Genomic DNA, 26,571 nt, shown 5'->3' with positions numbered 1-26,571 from the left:
ATTAATTTTTAACAAAGCAAAATTAAATTGTCATAGAGATGTTCAGTTGTTAGTTTGAAATATAAAATGGGACATGAGAATGTGGTTAGGTTAGAAATTGAGATATGGGACATATCTGTATAAAGGAGTTAGTTGAAATAGTCATAGACATGGAAGGTATTATGCAGAAAGCAAAATTAAACAAAACTGGATCTATAGACTTGCTCCATAATTTACTAGTCATGTGAAGTGGAACAAGTTACCTACTGTACTAGTTTTCCATTGCTGTCGTAACAGATTACCACAGATTTAGTGGCTTAAAACAACACAAATTTATTATCTTACATTTTAATAGGTTAGAAGTCTGACATGAGCCTCACTGGCCTAAATCCAGGTGTGGGCAAGGTTGCATTCCCTTCTGAAGGTTCTTGAGGGGAATTCATTTCCTTGATTTTTCCAGCTTCTGGAGATTACCTATGTTCCTTGGCTTGTGGTCTTTTCTTCCATCTTCAAAGCCAGAAATGGGTTGAAGCTTTCTCATGTTCCATCACTCTGACGTCCTCTTTTGCTTCCCTCTTCTACTTTTAAGGATCCTTGTGATTATATTGGACCCGTTCATACAATCCAGAATTATCATTCCATCTCAAGGTCTTTAACTTAATCATATCTGCAAAACCCCTTTTGACATATAAGAGAATGTATTCAAAGGTTCCAAGGGTTAAGATATAGGCATCTTTGAGGAGCCATTATTCTTTCTACCACACAAATTAGCGTAACTCTCTCATTTCAATTTCTAATCAGTTCCTACCTATCTCATAGGGTTCTTGTTAACAGAAACAAACTTCTGCATGCTGAAGTGCCTGGCAAAAACTAAGCACTAAATAAAATGCTACTTTCCCCAAGAAAAGATTATTAGGACATAGAACATTGGGACACACCTTTGTTAAAGAAATTCGAATTAAAAAATACCCACAGCAGGCGTACCCCACACAGTGCTCTCTTCTGAGTATTCCTTTTGTCTTCACTCCCTTCTCTCCTATTGTTTACCTTCCATTTTAGGTAAAAAGCCATACTAGGAAAACATGTTTTTCTTTTTTTAAAAAAATCCCTAAATTATAAATAAATATCATTTTTCCAAAGATAAAGAGAGTTTCAGATGGGGGCGGGGGGAACAGTATAGTCAAAAGCTGTAGAGAACTCAAAGAAGATGAGGATGGAGGAAAAAACCATGAATTTTCCAAATGGGTTGCTGTAACTCTTCTGAAAGTGATTCAGGTAGGGTGGTGAGTGTTGCATGGACTGCAGAGGGTTAAATAGAGAGGAGGTGTTAAGGTAATAAACAAAAGAGGGTACAAACTACTCTTAAGAAAGTCCCTAGAGAAGGACAAGGAAGTGGGGCAATATATAAGCATGAAAATAGCTGATGCTATTTCATTTGTAATGGCTAAAATTGAATGTGTTAAGTGGCTCTGATCTGTTGAAAGAATCCATGAACCAAGATCAGAAAGTTTCATCTGTCTTTGATTTGTTATTCTCCACTGTTAACATGGTATTTCTAACTCTTCTCATCACTACAAATCTTTGCTATTATTCCCCAAATGCTTTGAACTAGAGTGATTCATTCATGTCTGCAATGTCATAAATTTGAGAAGGTATAGGTTCTTCTTACCCTGATAACTATAGAAGCACAAAAACAAAGGCAATCCTGGGTATTTCTCCAGGGTGGATAATTTTTCGAAGGCAAACTTTAAACTGTCACATTTCTGATTGTCTGTGATTCACACCAATATTGTCCTCTGTGATGGCTTCATTGAAAGGACTGTCATGTTCTATGGGGGACTCAGCCTACCTGCTCTTTTACCAGTAGCTGTTGTGAAAGCCATGCTGTGCCAATGGCTCATTCACAGGAGGCAGGTCAATGTTTTGAAACCATAGATTGTTTCAGATAAGAGAGAAATATGTGAGGAGAGAACAGATGTCAAGGGCAGTGCTAAAGAGAAGGAAAATGCTTGTCTGAATTTTACCTGCAGCTAACATTGTTAAAAATGATAGCAACTTAATGAAGCATAGAGTACTAAATGCATTAGTAAGCTGAGGGAGGACCTTACTCATTGCCATTTGGATTCCATTTATTCATGTTCCTAGTTTTCTTAAGATGGGACTAACATTTTGGACCAGCAATGCCCTTTAGAGTTGATAATTAATTTGAAAGAATTAAGATATATTTCTTGAGCTCAGAATGCAATGTCTTCGCAGCATGAAGCAGAGTTAATCATTTATCAAGATAATAAAGAAAATGCATTAAATATTTGCTTTTTAAGAGCAAGCACTGAATTACCAAGTGTTAAAATCATTATGTAAAAGAGAATCATTTGTTTATTAAAATGAGATGTATTAGTAATCTTTTTAAAAATTCTGATTATGAAAATGTCCCAACATACACAAAAGTATGGAGAAGAATATCCTAGACCCACATGTAACCAACACCCACCTGTAAGAATTAACTTGTGGCCCTTCTTGTTTCAATTCTACATTTATCATACCCCACCCCACCCCCCAGATTATTTGGAGGCAAATTCCACACATATTACTTCCTCTATAATTCAGTATGTATCTCTGAAGGATACAGCTCTTTTGTAAACAAAAGCATTGTCACACCTAAAAATTAATACTGTTACTACTACTTCTTTAATACTAGCAAATATTCAGTCAGTATTAAAATTCATCACATTTGCCTCCAAATTTTTTAAACAGCTGATTGAATCAGGATGCACCTGAAGTTACATACTGCATTTATTTGATATCTCTTAAGCTTTCTTAATCTATAACCTCATTATTTTTTATTTTCTTGCCATTTATTTTTGGAATAAGCCATATGGTTTGTCTAGTAAATGTTCTCCCATTCTGGATTTTGCTAATTGTATTCCTGTGGTGCTGTTTTCATGCTCCTTGGATACCTCGTTTCCTGTAAACTGATAGTTAAAAATGTAGAGACCCACTCTGATTTGGGTTCACTTTTCTGGCACGATTACTTTATAGATGGTGCTGTGTTCTCTCTTTTGGGGACGTTAGTGGCCATGATGACCATTAGTCCCACCACAGATGCATCATTTCAAAAAAGGCCCTCTTAGTAAACAGCAGCATCCAGTATAACTGAATATTCTCTACGTTGATTATTTTTCATTTAATAATACATCCCTGCATCTGTTTTTCTTTCATTTCAGGTTCTCTTGGCTATTCTTTCTTGTTAATTTTTCCAAATCAACTTTATAATCAACTTGTCCAGCTTTAGCGGGAAAATAAACCTAATATTTTAATAAGAAATTAAATTGCTCTAGATTTATGTATTAACTTAAGAGAGAGCAGAAAAAGTAACTCTTGTTACTTTTCAGAACTAGAAGTTGAGATTTTCTTCCTTGCATAGTGAGGTGGAGCAGTCCTTCAAATACTTTCCTATAAGTAGTTCGACATTGATTAAAACCCTTTAAAAATTTTTTCAACAAACAATTGAACATTTTATCTTCAAAGGATTATCATTAGTCATCCAGATAGATTATTATTTCTTAGAAATTCTGGAGTGGTAGAGTAATTCATTTTCAAATGTGTAAACTTTACATGAGTTTAATGTGAGTATAAAAAATCTGTTTTAATTGCGGGCAGAGTGTTTCTGTTCCTCTGGCGACTCGGGAGCCACTTACCCTGAGGTGAAATGGCACATTTGCCTCCCTGCAACTCGCTAAATTCACACTCAGCAATTATAGTATACACTTGGGGGGAGGAGAATAAATGGGCTGCACATTATAACTGAGTGACAATCACAAATCACTTCCATCTTTGAAATCATTGTAAATGAATTTGTCTGAAAGCACAGGCAGGCAAGGAGCTATCCTTCTGGACTCCCCACCACATTATTCTAGGTTTATTGAAGTAAGTGTAAATTTACAAGGGACATAAAACTCACTCAAAAAGTAATAATTAGAGTTATTTGTAGGTTAATTTTTTTAAGTTTAAAGCATCATTTAAAAGCTTCTATTGTTGGAACTTGATCCAATAAGTCCAGTAATAATATTTTCAAAATCTGTATAATAATCTCTTCAGATAATTTTTAAGATTATAATGAGCCACTTGTTTTCTGTGATTGCTCAGAAATTTTTGCTGGGGAGTAAGAATTTGGTTACATGTGCTTGGGTGGGGCGCATCTTTGAGTGAGGCCTCTGTTAAACTCAGAATTTCCATGAATTTCCTACATTCAGCCCTGCTTCTCATCCCTGCTTCTGGTCAGACCTGCCTTTGTGAGTTTCTGCTGGACTTGACCCAGGGCAAGTACTGAGTACTTTAGGCCATGATCTCTCCTCTCCCTCCTCAGCTGACTGTCATGGACCTTCCAGAAAAATACTGAACCCTCCTCATCCTCTTATCTTTGTTGTTATTGGTTTCTTATTTATTTATTTATCCTCTTTTTAGGTCTCAGGTGAAAGATCAGGTAACCACATGAACTCCATCTATCAACTCCAACACAGAGACATGCACACATTTCTATAAGGCTTCCCCGATTATTCTAGTGGGTACTAAGCTTGAAACTCATGATTCCAAGGATCCTTTCAGGTTCTGATATTGTATAACTCTCATTGCTTTCTGAAAGCCAACATACCTATATGAATAAATAAGAGTATTTGACAAACATATACTAGAACTAAGAATACACAGGAGTGTTCAAAACATATTAGAGATGACATCACAGCTTGTGGAAATGTTTAAATCCATAACATTGGCAAGAGCAGGTAGTAGAATATTGCAAAGCCTCTTTCACAATTAAGCAATTTTGTTATGTGGACAACTATTTGCTATAGGAAGTTCACAGACAGATAGCAACGGGGGGAGGGAGGCAGAGCTTATCAGTGGGCAGAAGTTAGATGGCCATGTGTTTTTTTCTTGACAAATTAGGAAACAAGAAATGGAAGAGAGTAATTCAGGTCAAGTTCTATGAGAAAGATGAAGTACCATCTTCCACAGAGAGTGGCCTTCATTAATAGTTTTATGGCTTTCATGGGGGATCAGCCTATAGGAAATGGAGGTCCTCTGTCCTTATTACATCATTAAGGAGTCCTTCTTTGGCCTGGCTCTCTTAACTGTGTGCCAGTGACACTCAAAAGTATCACTAAAATCTCCAAAACATAATACTCTTTGGTAGCATTTTCCTAGATCCATGATTCTTCTGAGGACAAAAGAACTGGGATAAAGTAGGTTCCTGAGAGTCATAGCAGAGAATATTTTTCAAAAATTCAGACCCAGCAATGCATGTGCAAGAAATTAGTTCTGGAGGTCAGACTTACCCACATGGATTACAGGTGAGCTAATGTATATCCTGTCCTAGGACAGTATCTAGAGTGGCCAAAGTTCCTAGGCTGTTCACTTCAGGCTGTGAGGTCTCCTCCTATAATGTGAAAAAGATGGGAAAGCATCAGTGCATATGATGGTCATTGCATGTTACTTGTTACTTTGAGACTGAAGGATTCTTCAGAAAGACTGTATTCTTCATTTCCACCCTAAATGAGATCAGGTTCTTAATACTCTAGGAACATCTAATTTAATGCTACATCAGTGACATATGTTTATAATTACATGATATTTTATTAGGTGATGCACAAATGGAATATGTAATAGAAAGTTCTCTTTGTTACAGTAAAATGTCAAACATTTGGTATTATTTCAAAAATTATTTGGGATTTTTTTTTTTAGCCACCAACTTTGTAAAACGTGCCCTCCAAAAATTTGGGTATTGTGTATTGAGATCTACGGTTTATAGAAGCCTAGCCATCATAGCATTTTTGTACTTATAATGAGGTGTTTGCTTTCCTTGTTGCACCCCATACAGATTGGGGTTTTTTCCATCTGGAAATAAGGTTTTATAACTACTGATTTTGAAGAGGCTTTATACTGAAAACACAAGACAGAGTTAATAAAAGTAGCATGAGTACATTAGAGAATTATTCTATTCAAGTCATTAAAATTTTGGCATACTTAGAAAATCACTATTAGAATTTTCACAGTCTTCGCCTGACGCCTTCAAAGAATACTTCTATTCATTGTGTTTTCCAATAATGCTGTCTACCACATTTTTAAAAGTTTATTCAAAATACTACATGCTAACTAATTTAATTAATTTTGCATGAAATGTGAAAGAATCCATAGAAAATAAATGAAAGAAGGATATTGTTTTGAAATGGGGTGACATATTCTCGAAGGCAATGACTGCTTTTCCATGTCACTTAATGTAGGCTGTTATGTTGAATTATAGAAAGAGTCTGTGTGGTTTCTAGTATAACTTCTTTTCATGGATTTCATCTATTATTCCAAAGCCAGCACAGAAGCTCCTAAGTCATAAATCCATGTTGTAGCTCCAAGACAATTTGGCCTTTTCCTATATTTACTTGCTGAGTTGTTTCTAAACAAAGTACTTTCCTTATCCATGCATCAGTGTATCTTTATTTTTCTCATTTGTACCTGTGATCTCTAATTATGCTTTGATATTTCTCTTTTGGTTTTCCACTAAGAAAATATCTGTGCATTCTTTTTTCTGGATAGAAATTTGCTAATTTAAAATATTTATATAGATTCTTTTTTCCAAAGACCACACAGTATTTTATATTCATTATCTTTCCATGGTTTTGACTTTGGAAAAGAAACACTGGGAAACAGAGGGTAAAAGAGTTTAAGAAATTTTTTCAACTCATAGAGATGTAATAGGACGAACATACAAGCAATGTATGTCTTAGTTCCTACAAGTGCCAAAATATGCTGGTTGACTGAAATTCAAGCTCTAACAAACAGAAAAGAAAGTGTTAAACTAGTAGAAGTAACATGGAAGCATGTTACAATGATTTTGGTTATTCAGTTAAAACTAATAAATATTGAATGCACACTATTTCAAAAGAATTATAATAAGGATTGTAGCATCTCTGCCCTTTAGGAGCTCACAATTTATTTATTCATATTCTTTATCATTTTATAGACTTCGTCACGAATAATTTAGGATTACCAGAAATTAGGACCAGGGTATTTCAGATTTTTAATAGAATCAAATATCTCTCTGTTCTATCAGATTAATCAATAGGTTTGTCCTTCAGTGAATTCCTTTTAAAAGAGGTTCCATGTGTATGAGTTATTGAATACAGAGTGTCTAAGAGAAATAATTTCTTATGAATAACACCTAAAAAAATGCAGAAGTAGCAAATACTTTAGATTATGATTGCTAGAGTATATTCCATTTTACTCCTACTCTTGTCCTTTCTTCAATACTTTTAAAAATATTTCTTTATTTTAAAAATAATTTTATTAAAAACCAAGACATTTATGTTAATGCAATTAATATAGCAGGTTATTAGATGAAATTTAAAAGCTCTTCTTATCTCTTTGACTCCTGATTGCCAAACCCCATAGGTCACAGCTTTAAGATGTCCATATCTACACTTCCCCAAAATGTCTAAGTGTATTCCAATAATTATAGACACATATGCGTATATGTGTGTATATCTGCAATTACACTTATCTATATACCTTTGTAAATATAAATTCATGATATTTCCCATCTGGAGTGATAGTCAATAAAGTAGAATTAGTCAAAGCCCAGACTAATCAGAGACGATGTCTTGGCTGTTCCTTGCTATCCCAAGGTTAACCAGATGATCTCAGGAGAGAGGAGGCATTTGGTAGGCTTGGGCAGCAGTGATTTACCAACTACAGAAGTATTTCAGTATTTTAATTACCAGTATTTACACAACTGTGCCTAAGACGCAAATACCATCCCTACTTTCAGTCATATGATGGCTCGTGATTCTCCCCTTAGTGCACACAGATAGAAATGCTCAGATCCTAGTAAAGATCTCAAAAGACCAGCATCAGAGCCACCTGTCTTATGTTTTTTTTTAACATCTTTATTGGAATATAATTGCCTTACAATAGTATGTTAATTTCTGCTTTATAACAAAGTGAATCAGCTATACATATACATATATCCCCATCTCTCCTCCCTCTTGTATCTCCCTCCCACTCTCCCTATCTCACCCCTCTAGGTGGTCACAAAGCACCAACCTGATCTCCATGTGCTAGGTGGCTACTTCCCACTAGCTATCTATTTTACATTTGGTAGTATATATGTGTCCATGCCACTCTCTCACTTCATCCCAGCTTACCCTTCGCCCTCCCTGTGTTCTCAAGTCCATTCTCTACACCTGCATCTTTATTTCTGTTCTGCCACTAGGTTCTTCATAACCATTTTTTTTTTTTTAGATTCCATATGGTATTTATTTTTCTCTTTCTGACTTACTTCACTCTGTATGACAGTCTCTAGCTCCATCCACCTCACTACAAATAACTCAGTTTCGTTTCTTTTTATGGCTGAGTAATATTCCATTGTATATATGTGCCACGTCTTCTTTATCCATTCATCTGTCGATGGACATGTAGGTTGCTTCCATGTCCTGGCTATTGTAAATAGAGCTGAAATGAACATTGTGATACATGACTCTTTTTGAATTATGGTTTTCTCAGGGTATATGCCCAGTAGTGGGATTACTGGGTCGTATGGTAGTTCTATTTTTAGTTTTTTAAGGAACCTCCATACTGTTCTCCATAGTGGCTGTATCAGTTTACATTCCCACCAACAGTGCAAGAGGGTTCCCTTTTTTCCACACCCTCTCCAGCATTTATTGTTTGTAGATTTTTTGATGATGGCCTTTCTGACTGGTGTGAGGTGATACCTCATTGTAGTTTTGATTTGCATTTCTCTAATGATTAGTGATGTTGAGCGTCCTTTCATGTGTTTGTTGGCAATCTGTATATCTTCTTTGGAGAAATGTCTATTTAGGTCTTCTGCCCATTTTTGGATTGGGTTGTTTGTTTTTTTGATATAGAGCTGCATGAGCTGCTTGTAAATTTTAGAGATTAATCCTTTGTCAGTTGCTTCATTGCAAATATTTTCTCCCATTCTGAGGGTTGTCTTTTTGTCTTGTTTATGGTATCCTTTGCTGTGCAAAAGCTTTTAAGTCTCATTAGGTCCCATTTGTTAATTTTTGTTTATTTCCATTTCTCTAGGAGGTGGGTAAAAAAGGATCTTGCCGTGGTTTATGTCATAGAATATTCTACCTATGTTTTCCTCTAAGAGTTTGATAGTGTCTGGCCTTACATTTAGGTCTTTAATCCATTTTGAGTTTGCTTTTGTGTATGGTGTTAGGAAGTGTTCTAATTTCATTCTTTTACATGTAGCTGTCCAGTTTTCCTAGCACCACTTATTGAAGAGGCTGTCTTTTCTCCACTGTATCTTCTTACCTCCTTTACCGAAAATAAGGTGACCATATGTGCGTGGGTTTATCTCTGTGATTTCTATCCTGTTCCATTGATCGATATTTCTGTTTTTGTGCCAGTACCATACTGTCTTGATTACTGTAGCTTTGTAGTATACTCTGAAGTCCAGGAACTTGATTCCTCCAGCTCCATTTCTTTTCTCAAGATTGCTTTGGCTATTAGGGGCTTTTGTGTTTCCATACAAATTGTGAAATTTTTTGTTCTGGTTCTGTGAAAAATGCCATTGGTAGTTTGATAGGGATTGCATTAAGTCTGTAGATTGCTTTGGGTAGTATAGTCATTTTCACAATGTTGATTCTTCCAATCCAAGAACATGGTATATCTCTCCATCTGTTTCTATCATCTGTAATTTCTTTCATCAGTGTCTTATAGTTTTCTGCATACAGGTCTTTTGTCTCCTTAGGTAGGTTTATTCCTAGGTATTTTATTCGTTGTGTTACAATGGTAAAATGGAGTGTTTCCTTAATTTCTCTTTCAGATTTTTCATCATTAGTGTATAGGAATGCAAGAGATTTCTGTGCATTAATTTTGTATCCTGCTACTTTACCAAATTCATTGATTAGCTCTAGTAGTTTTCTTGTAGCATCTTTAGGATTCTCTATGTATAGTATCATGTCAACTGCAAACAGTGACAGCTTTACTTCTTCTTTTCTGATTTGGATTCCTTTTATTTATTTTTCTTCTCTGATTGCTGTGGCTAAAATTACCAAAACTCTGTTGAATAATAGTGGTGAGAGTGGACAACCTTGTTTTATTCTTGATCTTTGAGGAAATGGTTTCAGTTTTTCACCATTGAGAACGATGTTGGCTGTGGGTTTGTCATATATGGCCTTTCTTATGTTGAGGTAACTTCCCTCTGTGCCTACTTTCTGGAGGGTTTTTATCATAAATTGGTGTTGAATTTTGTCGAAAGCTTTTTCTGCATCTATTGAGATGATCATACGGGTTTTCTCCTTCAGTTTGTTAATATGGTGTATCACATTGTTTGATTTGCATATATTGAAGAATCCTTGCATTCCTTTCCTGGGATAAACCCCAATTGATCGTGGTGTTTGATCCTTTTAATGTGCTGTTGGAGTCTGTTTGCTAGTATTTTGTTGAGGATTTTTGCATCTATATTCATCAGTGATATTGGTCTGTAGTTTTCTTTCTTTGTGACATCTTTGCCTGGTTTTGGTATCAGGGTGATGGCGGCCTCGTAGAATGAGTTTGGGAGTGTTCTTCCCTCTGCTATATTTTGGAAGTGTTTCAGAAAGATAGGTGTTAGCTCCTCTCTAAATGTTTGATAGAATTCGCCTGTGAAGCCATCTGGTCCTGGGCTTTTGTTTGTTGGAAGATTTTTAATCCCAGTTTCAATTTCAGTGCTTGTGCTTGGTCTGTTGGTATTTTCTATTTCTTCCTGGTTCAGTTTTGGGAGGTTGTGCTTTTCTAAGAATTTGTCCATTTCTTCCAGGTTGTCCATTTTATTGGCATATAGTTGCTTGTAGTAATTTCTCATGATCCTTTGTATTTCTGCAGTGTCAGTTGTTACTTCTCCTTTTTTATTTCTAATTCTATTGATTTGAGTCTTGAATTCTATTGTTTTAGGTTTGTTTTTGTAGGTCTTTTCCTTCTCTTGTGTTTCCTGCCTAGAGAAGTTCCTTTAGCATTTGTTATAAAGCTGGTTTGCTGCTGCTGAAGTCTCTTAGCTTTTTCTTGTCTGTAAAGGTTTTAATTTCTCCGTCGAATCTGAATGAGATCCTTGCTGGGTAGAATAATCTTGGTTGTAGGTTTTTCCCTTTCATCACTTTAAATATGTCCTGTCACTCTTCTGGCTTGCAGAGTTTCTGCTGAAAGATCAGCTGTTAACCTTATGGGGATTCTCTTGTATGTTATTTGTTGCTTTTCCCTTGCTGGTTTTAATATTTTTTCTTTGTATTTATTTTTAATAGGTTGATTACTATGTGTGTTGACGTGTTTCTCCTTGGATTTATCCTGTATGGGATCTCTGTGCTTCTTGGACTTGATTGACTATTTCCTTTCCCATATTAGGGAAGTTTTCAAGTAAAATCTCTTCACATATTTTCTCAGTCCCTTTCTTTTTCTCTTCTTCTTCTGGGACCCCTATAATTCGAATGTTGGTGGGTTTAGTGTTGTCCCAGAGGTCTCTACAACTGTCCCCATTTCTTTTCATTCTTTTTGCTTTATTCTGCTCTTCAGTAGTTATTTGCACTATTTTATCTTCCAGGTCAGTTATCTGTTCTTCTGCCTCAGTTATTCTGCTATTGATTCCTTCTAGAGAATTTTTCATTTCATTTATTGTGTTGTTCATCATTGTTTGTTTGCTCTTTAGTTCTTCTAGATCCTTGTTAAACGTTTCTTGTATATTCTCCATTTTATTTCCAAGATTTTGGATCATCTTTACTATCATTACTCTGAATTCTTTTTCAGGTAGACTGCCTATTTCCTCTTCATTAGTTTGGTCTGGTGGGTTTTTACCTTACTCCTTCATCTGCTGTGTGTTTCTCTGTCTTCTCATTTTGCTTAACTTACTATGTTTGATGTCTCCTTTTTGCAGGCTGCAGGTTCGTAGTTCCTGTTGTTTTTGGTATCTGCCCCCAGTGGCTAAGGTTGTTTCAGTGGGTTTGTAGGCTTCCTCGTAGAAGGGACTAGTGCCTTTGTTCTGGTGGATGCAGCTGGGTCTTGTCTTTGTGGTGGGCAGGACTGTGTCCAGTGGTGTGTTTTGGGGTGTTTGTGATCTTAAAATGATTTTAGGCAGCCTTTCTGCCAATGGGTGGGGTTGTGTTCCTGTCTTTCTAGTTTTTTGGCATAGGGTGTCCAGAACTGTCACTTGCTGGTCGTTGATTGGAGCTGGGTCTTTTTTTTTTTTTTTAATTTATTTTTGGCTACATTGGGTCTTCATTGCTGTGCTCAGGCTCTCTCTAGTTGTGGAGAGTGGGGGCTACTCTTCATTGTGGTGCACGTTCTTCTCATTGTGGTGGCTTCTCTTGTTGCAGAGCATGGGCTCTAGGCACACGGGCTTCAGTAGTTGTGGTATGCAGGCTCAGTAGTTGTGGCTTGCGGGCTCTAGAGCACAGGCTCATTAGTTGTGACACATCGGCTTAGTTGCTCCTCAGCATGTGGGATCTTCCCAGACCAGATCTCGAACCTGTGTCCCCTGCATCGGCAGGCGGATTCTTAACCACTGCACCACCAGGGAAGTCCGGAGCTGGGTCTTAGTGTTGAGATGGAGATCTCTGGGAGTGCTTTTGCTGTTTGATATTACATGGAGCTGGGAGGTCTCTGGTGGACCCATGTCCTGAACTCAGCTCTTCCACCTCAGAGGCACATGCCTGACACCCAGCCGGAGCACCAGGACCCTGTCAGCCACACAGCTCAGAAGAAAAGGGAGAAGAAAGAAGGAAAGAAAGAGAGAGAGAAAGAGAGAGAGAGAGAGAGAGGAGAGGGAGGGAGGGAGAAAATAAAAGAAAAAAAGTTATGAAATAAAAGAATTTTTTTAATTATTAAAAATTTAAAAAATTAAAATGTAATTTAAAAAAAAGAAAAAAGAAAGAGAGCAACCAAACCAAAAAACAAATCCACCAATGATAACAAGCACTAAAAACTATACTAAACAAAACAAAACAAAACAAAAAAAAGGACAGGCAGAACCCTAGGACAAATGGTAAAAGCAAATTATACAGACAAAATCACACAAAGAAGCATACACATACACATTCACATAAAGATAAAAAGGAAAAACATATATATATCTATACATTAAAAAATAAGGAAGAGAGCAACCAAATCAATAAACAAATCTACTAATGATAATAAACTCTAAACACTACACTAAATAAACATAAAGCCAGAAACCAGTCTGTCGCATATAGCAAACCCCAAGTCTACAGTTGCTCCAAAGGCAACCGCCTCAATTTTGGGATGATTTGTTGTCTGTTCAGGTATTCCAGAGATGCAGGGTACATCAAGTTGATTGTGGATATTTAATCCGCTGCTCCTGAGGCTGCTGGGAGAAATTTCCCTTTCTCTTCTTTGTTCGGACATCTCCTGGGTTCAGCTTTGGATTTGGCCCTGCTTCTGTGTGTAGGTCTCCTGAGGGCCTCTGTTTCCACCCAGACAGGACGGGGTTAAAAGAGCAGCTGATTAGGGGGCTCTGGTTCACTCAGGCCAGGGGGAGGGAAGGGTACGGAGTGCGGGGTGAGCCTACAGTGGCAGATGCCGGCATGATGTTGCAACAGCGTGAAGTGTGCCGTGTGTTCTCCCAGGGAAGTTGTCCCTGGATCATGGGACCCTGCCAGTGGCGGGCTGCACAGGCTCCCAGGAGGGGAGGTGTGGATAGTGACCTGTGCTTGCACACAGGCTTCTTCGTGGCTGCAGCAGCAGCCTTAGCGTTTCATTCCAGGCTCTGGTGTCCATGCTGATAGCCGCGGCTTGTGCCCGTCTCGAGCTCGTTTAAGTGGTTCTCTCAATCCACTCTCCTCATGCACCCCGAAACAATGGTCTCTTGTCTCTTAGGCAGTTCCAGACTTTTTCGTGGACTCTGTCCCAGCTAGCTGTGGCACACTAGCCCCCTTCAGGCTGTGTTCACACAGCCAACCCGAGTCCTCTCCCTGGGATCTGACCTCTGAAGCCCGAGCCTCAGCTCCCAGCCCACACCTGCCCCGGCGGGTGAGCAGACAAGCCTCTCAGGCTGGTGAGTGCTGGTCGGCACCGGTCCTCTGCGCGGGAATCTCTCCACTTTGCCCTCTGCACCCCTGTAGCTGTGCTCTCCTTCGTGGCTCCAAAGTTACCCACCCCGCCCTGCCACCCCCCGTCTCTGCCAGTGAAGGCGTTTCCTAGCGTGTGGAAACTTTTCCTCTTTCACAGCTCCCTCCCCGAGGTTCAGGTCCCATCCCTATTCTTTTTTTTTTTTTTTTTTTAAGAATTTGTTTTTATTTATTTATTTATGGCTGTGTTGGGTCTTCGTTTCTGTGCAAGGGCTTTCTCTAGTTGTGGCAAGCGGGGGCCACTCTTCATCGTGGTGCGTGGGCCTCTCACTATCGCGGCCTCTCTTGTTGCGGAGCACAGGCTCCAGACGTGCAGGCTCAGTAATTGTGGCTCATGGGCCCAGCCGCTCCGCAGCATGTGGGATCTTCCCAGACCAGGGCTCGAACCCATGTCCCCTGCATTGGAAGGCAGACTCTCAACCACTGCACCACCAGGGAAGCCCCCATCCCTATTCTTTTGTCTCTTTTTTTTCTTTTTTCTTTTGCCCTACCCAGGTACGTGGGGAGCTTCTTGACTTTTGGGAAGTCTGAGGTCTTCTGCCAGCGTTCAGTAGGTGTTCTGTAGGAGTTGTTCCACATGTAGATGTATTTCTGATGTATTTGTGGGGAGGAAGGTGATCTCCACGTCTTACTCCTCCGCCATCTTGAAGGTCTCCTGTTTTACATCTTATATATCAACCTTTCGTATTTTTAAATTCAGTCCCTTAAAGTTTACCATAGACAGTGTAGATGTATTCCTGAAAGTCTCATGTCAAAACTATGTAGCAAATAAGGTTTATTTTCAGAACATTCCTTTCAAGCTCCCTTCTAAGCAGACCCTTTAATCACATTTTAGCAGATTTGTCCTCCAGTTGTATCCTTTCAATGACCCCAATCACCCAGAGCTTAGGGTTGACAAGCTCCCTGTACCTCACTGAATTTACTAAAAAGAACATATACCACTGCTTTATTATTAGTGTACTCATTATATATATCATTATTACAATATATTATCAATTCATAGACGGTGGGACAATAACTTAAACTAGCTTGTATCTACCTTTCTACCCAGGACATTGCAAATAAATGTCATTTGGTAATGTTTGTGCATTGTTCTTTTGGACTTTTGGATTGAATTGGTAAAGACACACATGGACCATCACAAAATATCCAGAATATTTATTTTTTACCTCTTCAAATATTATGTAGATTTGAACATAGAGGATTGCCATATTCCCCTCAGTTGTCACTCTGTTGACTTACAGTCACTTGATGCCTTTATTTTCCTTTTCTTTAACACATGTTTACCTCTTATACAGAAGGTACAGAAGCCCTTCATTGAATATGTTCCAGTTTCAAACAGTTGTCTGCATGTACTAGAATTTCCTCTCTGTTATTTTCTATTTGGGGATGTAAAGGAAATGACATTTATTGAGTATTTATAGCCAAGCCTTTTGCTAGGTATTTTGTATATGTTATCTCATTTAATCTAAATTGTCTCTCAGTAGTGTACTTAATGTACTTATTATTGACCCTAATTTGCAGAAAAGGGAGCTAGGAGTTGACAAAGTAAAATAATCTGCCCAAGGTCACAGAAATGCTGGGTCCACAATTTGAATACAAGATTGTGCCTCTGAATCACTGTGTTGTTTTTGCTGTACCACAGTAATGGATGGTACTTGTCTGAGGATTAGGTGACATAAGTAACTGTTTTCTAATCTATCAAGCACTATCCACACATGGAATTTCTAACTCATATATTATAATTTCCAACAGAGTAAGGTGGGTAAATTGGTATGTAATAAATGCTTTAACTGATTGTGATTATAATAGAACTTCAAAAATTACGTGAAATGATGTTAATGAGTTATTAGAGAACTAAAATCCACAAAATAGAACATCTCATCTTAGCCAAAAGGTATGAAATATGAATATGTAACAGTAAAAATATTTTTAGAGAATAAAATAGGGTTATGGAAAATAATATCTGAATAAAATCTATTGTAACCTTAGGTAGGCCTTATATTTGATATGTAATAGTGAGAACCCTTTGGAATTCAGAGTTACATGTTGTTGTTGTCACTCTTCCCCAGGTGTTCCAGATTGCGTATGTGATTGTGAAAGCAGCTAATTCCCCTCGGCCTGGAAACTGGATTTTGGAACGCTCACTTGATGATGTTGATTATAAGCCCTGGCAGTATCATGCTGTGACGGACACAGAGTGCCTAACCCTCTACAATATTTATCCCCGCACTGGACCACCATCATACGCCAAAGACGATGAGGTCATCTGCACTTCATTTTATTCCAAGATACACCCCTTAGAAAACGGAGAGGTAAGATGAGAAAACTCACCCTCAGTACGTTTAAGGTGGCCAAATAGGCCTGTCAGAAAAACTTGAATATATCAGTCATTAATGTCAGGGAGATTTTAAAATAGGATTTAGCAGAAGTACATTTTAAATAACTTATTAAATAAAAAGGAAAAACTGAAAGTGATTAGAATTTTAACTGCCTTCCTCTAGTTTGTTATCTCCCGTTTCCAATAAAGATCAGAGAAGAGGAAATGGGCTTAAGTTGGAAAGTCAGTGATTAATTTTAAATATAAAGAGACTTTTCTAACACTGTGGTTTGCTAATTATTGGAGGAGGATTGAGACCTTAAAAGAAGGCTTAGATCTGTGTGTACTCTGGTCTGAAGATGGGGACAAAAGAGGTAAATTTGGGAAGAAATATAATTCACCTGAAGGACCTAAAGAGAAGGAAATTTTGTCAGTTTTTGTATGTTTTTTTGCTGTCATCACATAGTGCTGCAGTGGGGTTTCTTTCCTTTGTTCAGGCTTTGCTTATTATATGCTTAATTCAAAAGTGTTCAATTTCTCCATAGCATTTTTTTCCTATGGGTAAGATTTTAGATTCATTCATTGCTTTTCAGCCACAGAGTCAAACCATGACTTCACCTCTACCAGCTGTGTGATCTTGAATCAGTGCCTTAAATTCTCTGTGCCTTAGTTTCATCTCCCATAAATTGGAAACAATAACAATAGTTCTTATTTCTTATGATTGTCAAGAAGATTAAATGAATTATTATGTTTAAAACATTAGAACAGTGCTGACAGATGTATACACTATTGCTTTGTAAACATTAACTATTTTTGTTGCTGTTGTTATAATAATAACAACAACAACTGTTGAGATTGTTGTTTTTGTTGGTAGTCGTAGTCGTAGTAGTAGTAGCCTCCTCTCAAATACCCAAACCTAGACTTAGTGACTCTTTTGGATTCTCTAGTTATATTTCCCTAATCAGTCTCCCTTCAGTATATACGGCCTAGCTCTTTTTTTCCTACCTGTTTGTATACATCTCTATTTATATTCATGTCTGATATTCTCTCCTCACCAGTTCACACACCTGAAGCTGGTATCATTTTTTATATTCACAGTTTCAGAAAATCCATATTCATGCACTATCATGCCCACCTCAACCAATCTAGGGTTATCTCTTTAAACACTTCTGGGGGCAAGTTAGAGTTTTGACATAAATCTATCACACTCTCTTTTGGCACTATTATTCTATGAATGTGTACCAGTGCCTCGCTATATTTCAATTTCATGTTCAAAAATATCAGTTTTGGGTGAAAAAAATTCCAAATGGTGCTCTCAGCAGAGATTCCAATCTGCCAAACGACAAGGAGTCAAAAGCAGTGAGTCAAACAGCTGTTCAACCTGCTTTGTGCCCAGAGGCATCCAAAGTCCTGGCCAGATTGGCCTGAGGATATGGGAGTAGGGAGGAGTGCAGAGAGACTATATTCGAGTTGAATTTGTATTATTTTTCTCCTGGATCCAGTGTTTACCCAGAACCAATAATTATCTAATATTTATAAAGCTATTCTTTACCTTTAAAAAAATGGTCTAATTCAGGAATTTGTTGAACAATGTAAAATGTACCCAGATAGGTATGTAACATACAAGTTACATGTATATCCCCGAAGCATGCTCTCCCTACAATGATGGTGGTTCTCCATCCTTTAGACCGTGTCAACTTGCCAAAATGGAACAAACAGACATTCTATTTGTTTGTGTTTAACTGGCTATGCTGTATTAGACATTCACTAAAAACTAATCATTGATGGTGACTTTTAAGAACAACTTATTCAACTTTCACTGCGACATGCTTTTTTAAGTCTATTTTTCTCTCATTGGAAAGTGGATGAGGTGAGGAACAGAAAGTAAATTAAAAATATTTGATGCAGAATGATAGTATTTAAGGATATGAATTAAATTCAGACCTCTCCTAGAATATCTGCTTCATTTTATATTTCATGCTGTGAAACGTATTACTTTTTGCAATGAACAGGTCCAGCAAAGGTAGGTGATACTCTCCCAAGACTCCCAGATCCACTGGTGACAAAGCTGAGATAAGAATCCAGGTCCCCTGACTCCTAGGTTAGTGCTTCTTTCAGACTGAAGACTGGAAGTCGATTTTTTTAAAAAGTTGGTAATAGCTAAACTCAAAAAATGATTTAGAAGAGATATAGAGATAGATATGCTGGATCCATAAAAGTAGAAAGATTCTTAATCCTGAGATATCATGATATAGAAGAATGTACATGGGACTGGAAGACTGGGTCTGCTTCTGGCTCTAGTTTTTGTGGGATGTTGGGCAGGTCACTTAATCTCTGAGTTTGAATTTCTTTAATACATGAATTAGTTTTATATATAAATTGTCCTAAGGTATCTTTCAGTTCTAAAGTAATAGTTTTGGATATCAACTACAATATAGCATGTGGGAATATTTTAAATTTTTGGATGCTTGTCTCCAGTATTTCCCAGACAAGTGACTATGAAATAAATCTTACTATCATTAAATTTTAGTTTTAAAATGATTCACTTTTGAGTACCATCTGAAATCTAATTACTAGGTGCTTATGTTCAAAACTTCCCAGAGAAGTGACATTCAAGTAAGAAAACCAAACGTGTAAACCAGTAAATGCAAAATGATAGTATAAATGCCACAGCAGAAGTGTGTATAGAAAGTGGTAACGTCCCTCTGGGTGAGCCAAAGGAGCCACATTGAGAAGATGAATTCTCAGAGTACAGGGAAACAGAAACAAAAGTTTCTTAATATCTCAAAAGTTTCAAAGGCAATATGCAAATTCATCTCCAATATGCCCTATGAGTTAAACTAGGCATATAACAAGAGTTCACCTCCATTGTTGAAGGATATTTTTATTGGGTATAGAATTGTAGGTTTCTTATTGTTTTTTGGCATATTTTATTGTCTTCTGGTTTCCATTGTTTATGTGGAAAAGGTAACTATTTAATAATTGTCCTTTGTAAAGTCTTTTATTTCTTTAAAGATTTTTATCTTTGTTTTTCACTAGTTTTACTATGATGCTCCAGATCTGCACTGCCCAATACAATCTTTATTAGACATATGTGGTTATTAAATTTATATTTCAATTAATTCAAATGAAATTAAAATTCAGTTTCTCAGTTGCACAGCCACACTTCAAGTGCTCAATAGCCACATGTGACTAGCAGCTACCACACTGGATTGCACAGAATAGATCATTTCTGTCATTGCCTAAAGTTCTATTGGGCAGTGCTGCTATAGGTGATAGCTTTCTATTTTCTGGATTGGGATTTATTTGGTTGGTATATCTGCAGAGTGATGTCTTTCATCAGTTCAAGAACTAATTCAGCCATTAACTCTCCAAATATTGCTCCTTCCCCATTATCTCTCTTCTATAAATACGATTTAGAATAATTTAGAACTTCTCACAGTATACACTATGCATCTTACACTCTCTTTTATTTGTAGTCATCCTTTTGGCTTTCTGTCCTTCATTCTAGATATTTTCTTCTTGCTTACTTCCAGTTCATGATGTCTCTCTTCAGCTATGTAAAAACTACTGTTGAAACCAATCATAAGATTCTTAATTTCATGTATTATATTTTTCAGTTCTAGAATTTCTCTTTGGTTCATTTAAAATAGTTTAGTATCTAGTTTTATATCAAAATGTTATATATCTATTGAATTTTTAATAATAAAATTATATTCAAATTTTCAATATTCTATTTTTATCTCCTTGAGCATAAAGTAACAATTATTTGAGTTCTTATTTTATAATTCTAATATCTGGCCTTTGTGAATATATTTTATTTCTGTTTAATTTGCTGATTCTTTCTTAGGCTGTCTTATATCCTCACATTCTTGATTATTTTTGCATATCAGAAGTTGTATTTGAAAAAAGTATGTGTAGAAATAATTTAGGCCTAAAAAATTATCTTTACCTTCTGAGGATTTTCTGATACTTCTGCCAGGCAATGGCAATATGGATCATCTTAATCCAATTTCTGGGATACTTAGATGCCTCAAAGCTGTGCTGAACTCCCATGACAGCTGATTTAATTCTAGTTTATCTCCATTCTAGGCTTCCTGTCTTTGAAGTCCAAACTAAAGTGTGTGGAATTTACCCAAGTCTCACCCATACAAATTCCGGAATCCAACTTTTGTCCTCTTAGTACAGCAAGACTGTCAAAGCACTGCTCAGTCTCTGAGCCATGTCTTCTGAACAGGGAAATGCCCACAGGACAAAAGCTGTCACAATACACTAATTATCTCTATACACATCAGTCTTCTCCTTGATATTGAGAAGTTGATTCTTTATCTTCTTGATAGCTGTCATATGGCTTTACATAAATGTTTTTATATATTTTGTCCAGTTGGTCTAGTTGTTATCATTGACAGTGTTAGCACTAATTATATAATTTGCTATAAACGGAAGCATAGTCTCATATGCACTGTTTAAAACCTTTTTATTCTGGAATCATTTTAAATTTACATAAATGTAAGAAGAGGACAGAGAATCCACATGTCCCTTTTACCCAGCTCCCACTAAGGATAATATTTTACATAATTACCATTCATTTGTCAAAATAAGAAATTAACATTGATACTCTATTACCTAAACCACAGATTTATTCAGATTTTATTAATGTTATCATTAATGTCTTTTTTTCTCTCTTCTGGGATCCAAGTTGGGATACTACATTGCATTTATTGCATCATTGTGTCCCCTTAGTCTCTTCTAATCCATGACAATTTCTTAATCTTCTCTTGTTTTCCTTGGCCTTGATCACTTTTAAGAGTACTGGTCAAGTTTTTTGTAACATGTTAGTCATTTTGAGTCATGATTAGACTGGGCTACTGGGTTTAGGGGAAGAATACCACAGAGGTGAAACAACTTTCTTATTGCATCACTCATATTTATTTTTATATGCACATCTCCTGTCTATTTCCTCTTTATTGGTTTATAAGTTTTACTGTCTTCTAGATAGGATTTTATTTTAGACAACAGTATCTAAATATTCACCATGATTTGAAACGTATATTTTTGACTAAGCATTGAATGATCATTTGCTTCCAGATCTTCACAATACCCTTTAAATATAAATTTAAGTCAGAGAATAAGAAAAATAAGAGCAGAGTATTTTCAAGACTCACCTGTGCAGCAAGGCATTATGAAATAAACATGTCTCAATTATAACACACTAATTAAGTAATAATGTTTATGTTATAGGTATAGAACATTAATAGAAAATAGTCTTCTGTGACTAACATCAAATCTATTGAGTCTAAGGTTTATTACATTGTCACTTGTCTGTAGAGTTTTGGAGACATGTGCCATAACTTTTGGAACATTCCAAAATATCATATTTTAGGTGAAAAGTACATCATTTTAGAGCTGAAAGATACCTTAGGTGAATACCTTAGGAATTCAAGGATATCATAGCCTTGACTTTGGCATCTATATCCAAACTTCAGCACTCTCCTCTGTCCATATTATCACTGGAGACCATTTAGCCTTTCCTTCTGACCTCTTGAGTCTTAACAGCATCATCTCTGCTTATTTCTTCAGTTTTATTTGTTGCTACAGCCACCCCCACTTTTTGGCCTCCACCCTCTAGCTTGGTCCATTCTCTGTCCTCCACCTCACACTGCCTGCAAGAGATCAACAAATGTTACTCATATGGATTCACCAGAAGGGTAGTATAGGGCACATACCCAGTCCCCCAGATGACTGGGTTCAACTGCATCCAAGAAGGAGAGTAGTCTTGCAGGCTAGCATCCTGGGCTTGCACCCAAAGGGAGAAGAGAAATTTACTGAGCTATGAGATAATCAAGTCTCAGGACTGGCAGAGGAAAAATAATAGAGGGCAATGGAGGCAATGGTCATAATAGTATGGCCTAGTATGTTGTTATCCAGGGTGTAAACAGAAGGAGACTTTGAGCAAAACTTTCCAAGAGTGTCATTTTAGAAAGTCGATTTTGTGTCAGCAGTGCCAAGAGAGGGCTCAGCAGGAACCCTGCTTGCCTTGCCTTGAGAGAATGATCCTAAGCTCCAGAATAGTTGTGTAGTATGAAGTAACAGACCGCAGGGGGCCTCCATTACTTTGAGGGCAGCCAAAGACAAAAACTTTGGTGGGTACGGCTGCATACATGTACCTCTCCAGCAGTGCCACAGGGAGCCAACTCCAACCAGAGTTGCTATCAGCCCAAATGCTGCCTCTGCTGAAAGCACTTGCCCCTGGATGCTATTTAGAACTGCTAACAAGAACCGCCAGTTGGAGGCACCACTGTGAACTATGATTGCAACCATGGCTCCTCCCAAACTTGGCTTTACTTGCAAATCACTGGGGACATTTGAAAGATACCTATTTCTGGGACCAGGGTTTTTAATTCAGTAGGTTTGGGAAAGGCTCAGGAAACTCTATGTATATGTTAAACAAGTACTCCTGGTGATTTTGATGACCCTCCTTTTGGCTCATTGTTCAGATATTTCCAGCTTTCCCAAACCCTGGAGAAGAACAGATCATTAGTTATTTAGGGAAAGCGTATCAGACATTCTAACTCCTTCTAACTGAAGAAAGAGACTTACTTTTCTGACAGGAAACATGATTGGCTTTGGTGGACCGAATCTGTGGGTGAGTTTGAGTTTAGCAAATAAACTTTGAGCTGTCACTAAATTATAGATGGTTAAAGGAGCAGCTGGGAGAGGAGAATCACATTGATAATATTGACAAGAATGGGGCTGTATAGATGGCACTGCTTTAGGGTTCCTAGAATTAAAATTGTAGTAAATGTGTTTCTGTTATATGAGACTCTCCCCTTTCTGTGACTGGGATTATTGCTTTTAATTTCTTTGGATTGTCACTAGACTGCTAAATAATATTCATAGTTACCATAGTAATTTTTGCTTCAGTTTCCTCATACAGAGACGTTTAAGTTATTCACATATGATTTCCTCTTTTTTTTTTTTACTAAAACGCTTCCCAGCTCTTCAGGACTGCAACTCAGTTGGAACTTAGGTTCACTTTGATTCTGCTTTTGAAACATGGCAGGCTTGTATAAATTCCCTGGAGCAGCCATCATTAATGCTTGAAGACACCTTTTTTTCCTTTAAACTGTGTGTAGAGCTTTGACATTATTTTCATTTCCTATGTGACAGAATTTTATATATACAGACAGAATTTTTTCTCCCTCTTTATATCACCTGACATTATGGTGATCCTTAGAATTGCAAATACCGGAGAATGAAGAAACAAACCCAACACTGTGTAAAAAAACTGTTTCTGAGAACCTTCTTTGATGTGATATTGTTCACAGTATGGCATGATTGCATGTGTGAGTTTGTGTGGAAATGCAGGGATGGAAATGAGGAACGAGCCTTTCTCAATTACCCTTGGAGTTGCTCCCTTAAGGAAAAGCATCAGGGTATCACTAATTTGTATTGGTTTTGAATAGAGATTTAGGGAAATAATTTATGGGGGTTTCAGATTTCCTTCCTCTAAAAATAGTTCTTGCATTGACCAACATGGAGCCAGTTAGTACCTGGAGCAACAAGGTGAACGTGCCTCAATACAATGAGGTTTATGTGGCTTCCTCCAAAAAATCCCCAGCTTATTTCAACTCCAGTTGGAATATACAGAGCACTTGAAATATATTGGAATTACACACACATAAAATCCATAATTCATTTTTTTCCTTATTTGGATCACTTTTTTTTAACATCTTTATTGGAGTATAATTGTTTTACAATGGTGTGTTAGTTTCTGCTTTATAACAAAGTGAATCAGCTATACATATACATATATCCCCATATCTCCTCCCTCTTGCGTCTCCCTCCCACCCTCTCTATCCTACCCCTCTAGGTGGTCACAAAGCACCGAGCTGATCTCCCTGTGCCATGCAGCCGCTTCCCACTAGCTATCTATTTTAAATTTGGCAGTGTATACATCTCAGTGCTACTCTCTTACTTCGTCCCAGCTTACCCTTGCCCCTCCCCGTATCCTCAAATCCATTCTCTACGTCTATGTCTTTATTCCTGTCCTGCTCCTAGGTTCATCAGAATCTTGTTTTTTCTTTTTTAGATTCCATATATATGTGTTAGCATACAGTATTTGTTTTTCTCTTTCTGACTTACTTCACTCTGAATGACAGACTCTAGGTCCATCCACCTCACTACAAATAACTCAGTTTCGTTTCCTTTTATGGCTGAGTAATATTCCATTGTATACATGTGCCACATCTTCTTTATCCATTCATCTATCGATGGACACGTAGGTTGCTTCCATGTTCTGGCTATTGTAAATAGTGCTGCAATGAACATTGTGGTACATGACTCTTTTTGAATTATGGTTGTCTCAGGGTATATGCCCAGTAGTGGGATTGCTGGGTCATATGGTAGTTCTATTTTTAGTTTCTTAAAGAACCTCCATACTGTTCTCCATAGTGGCTGTATCAAATTACATTCCCAGCAACAGTGCAAGAGGGTTCCCTTTTCTCCACACCCTCTCCAGCGTTTATTGTTTGTAGATTTTTTGATGATGGCCATTCTGATTGGTGTGAGGTGATACCTCATTGTAGTTTTGATTTGCATTTCTCTAATGATTAGTGATGTTGAGCATCCTTTCATGTGTTTGTTGGCAATCTGTGTATCTTCTTTGGAGAAATGTCTATTTAGGTCTACCACCAATTTCTGGATTGGGTTGTTTGTTTTTTTGATGTTGAGCTGCATGAGCTGCTTGTATGTTTTGGAGATTAATCCTTTGACAGTTGCTCCATTTGCAAATATTTTCTCCCATTCTGAGGGTTGTCTTTTCGTCTGGTTTATGGTTTCCTTTGCTGTGCAAAAGCTTTTAGGTTCCATTAGGTCCCATTTGTTTATTTTTGTTTTTATTTCCATTTCTCTAGGAGCTGGGTCAAAAAGGATCTTGCTGTGATTTATGTCATAGAGTGTTCTGCCTATATTTTCCTCTAAGAGTTTGATAGTGTCTGGCCTTACATTTAGGTCTTTAATCCATTTTGAGTTTATTTTTGTGTATGGTGTCAGGGAGTGTTCTAATTTCATACTTTTACATGTACCTGTCCAATTTTCCCAGCACCACTTATTGAAGAGGCTGTCTTTTCTCCACTGTATATGCTTGCCTCCTTTATCAAAGATAAGGTGACCATATGTGCGTGGGTTTATCTCTGGGCTTTCTATCCTGTTCCATTGATCTATATTTCTGTTTTTGTGCCAGTACCAAACTATCTTGATTACTGTAGCTTTGTCATATAGTCTGAAGTCAGGGAGCCTGATTCCTCCAGCTCCATTTTTCGTTCTCAAGATTGCTTTGACTATTCAGGGTCTTTTGTGTTTCCATACGAATTGTAAAATTTTTGTTCCAGTTCTGTAAAAAATGCCATTGGTAGTTTGATAGGGATTGCATTGAATCTGTAGATGGCTTTGGGTAGTATAGTCATTTTCACAATGCTGATTCTTCCAATCCAAGAACATGGTATATCTCTCCATCTGTTTCTATCATCTTTAATTTATTTCATCGCTGTCTTACAGTTTTCTGCATACAGGTCTTTTGTCTCCTTAGGTAGGTTTATTCCTAGGTATTTTATTCTTTGTGTTGCAATGGTAAAATGGAGTGTTTCCTTAATTTCTCTTTCAGATTTTTTGTCGTTAGTGTATAGGAATGCAAGAGATTTCTGTGCATTAATTTTGTATCCTGCTACTTTACCAAATTCATTGATTAGCTCAAGTAGTTTTCTGGTAGCATCTTTAGGATTCTCTATGTATAGTATCATGTCATCTGCAAACAGTGACAGCTTTACCTCTTCTTTTCTGATTTGGATTCCTTTTATTTCTTTTTCTTCTCTGATTGCTGTGGCTAAAACTTCCAAAACTATGTTGAATAATAGTGCTGAGAGTGGACAACCTTGTCTTGTGCCTGATCTTAAAGGAAATGGTTTCAGTTTTTAAGCATTGAGAACGATGTTGGCTGTGGGTATGTCATATATGGCCTTTATTATGTTGAGGTAAGTTCCCTCTATGCCTACTTTCTGGAGGGATTTTATCATAAATGGGTGTTGGATTTTGTCGAAAGCTTTTTCTGCATCTATTGAGATGATCATATGGTTTTTCTCCTTC

General features: G+C 37.2%; 1 protein-coding gene across 2 annotated transcripts in view; it reads left to right on the top strand.

Moving 5' to 3' along the window:
• Window positions 1-26,571, top strand: part of LAMA2 (laminin subunit alpha 2) — a 622,418-nt gene that overhangs the window by 198,789 nt on the left and 397,058 nt on the right. For both annotated transcript variants that reach the window (XM_082475049.1, XM_082475048.1), the window contains exon 4: window positions 16,181-16,423. In XM_082475049.1, the coding sequence (XP_082331175.1) occupies window positions 16,181-16,423 (243 nt within the window). The remainder of the gene's footprint in view (window positions 1-16,180; window positions 16,424-26,571) is intronic.

This window comes from Balaenoptera physalus (assembly GCF_965194825.1).
Source record: "Balaenoptera physalus genome assembly, chromosome: 9".
In the NCBI taxonomy this organism is placed as follows: domain Eukaryota; kingdom Metazoa; phylum Chordata; class Mammalia; order Artiodactyla; family Balaenopteridae; genus Balaenoptera; species Balaenoptera physalus.
Note: the sequence above shows the minus strand (reverse complement) of the source record. Positions and strands in the feature narration are given on the sequence as shown.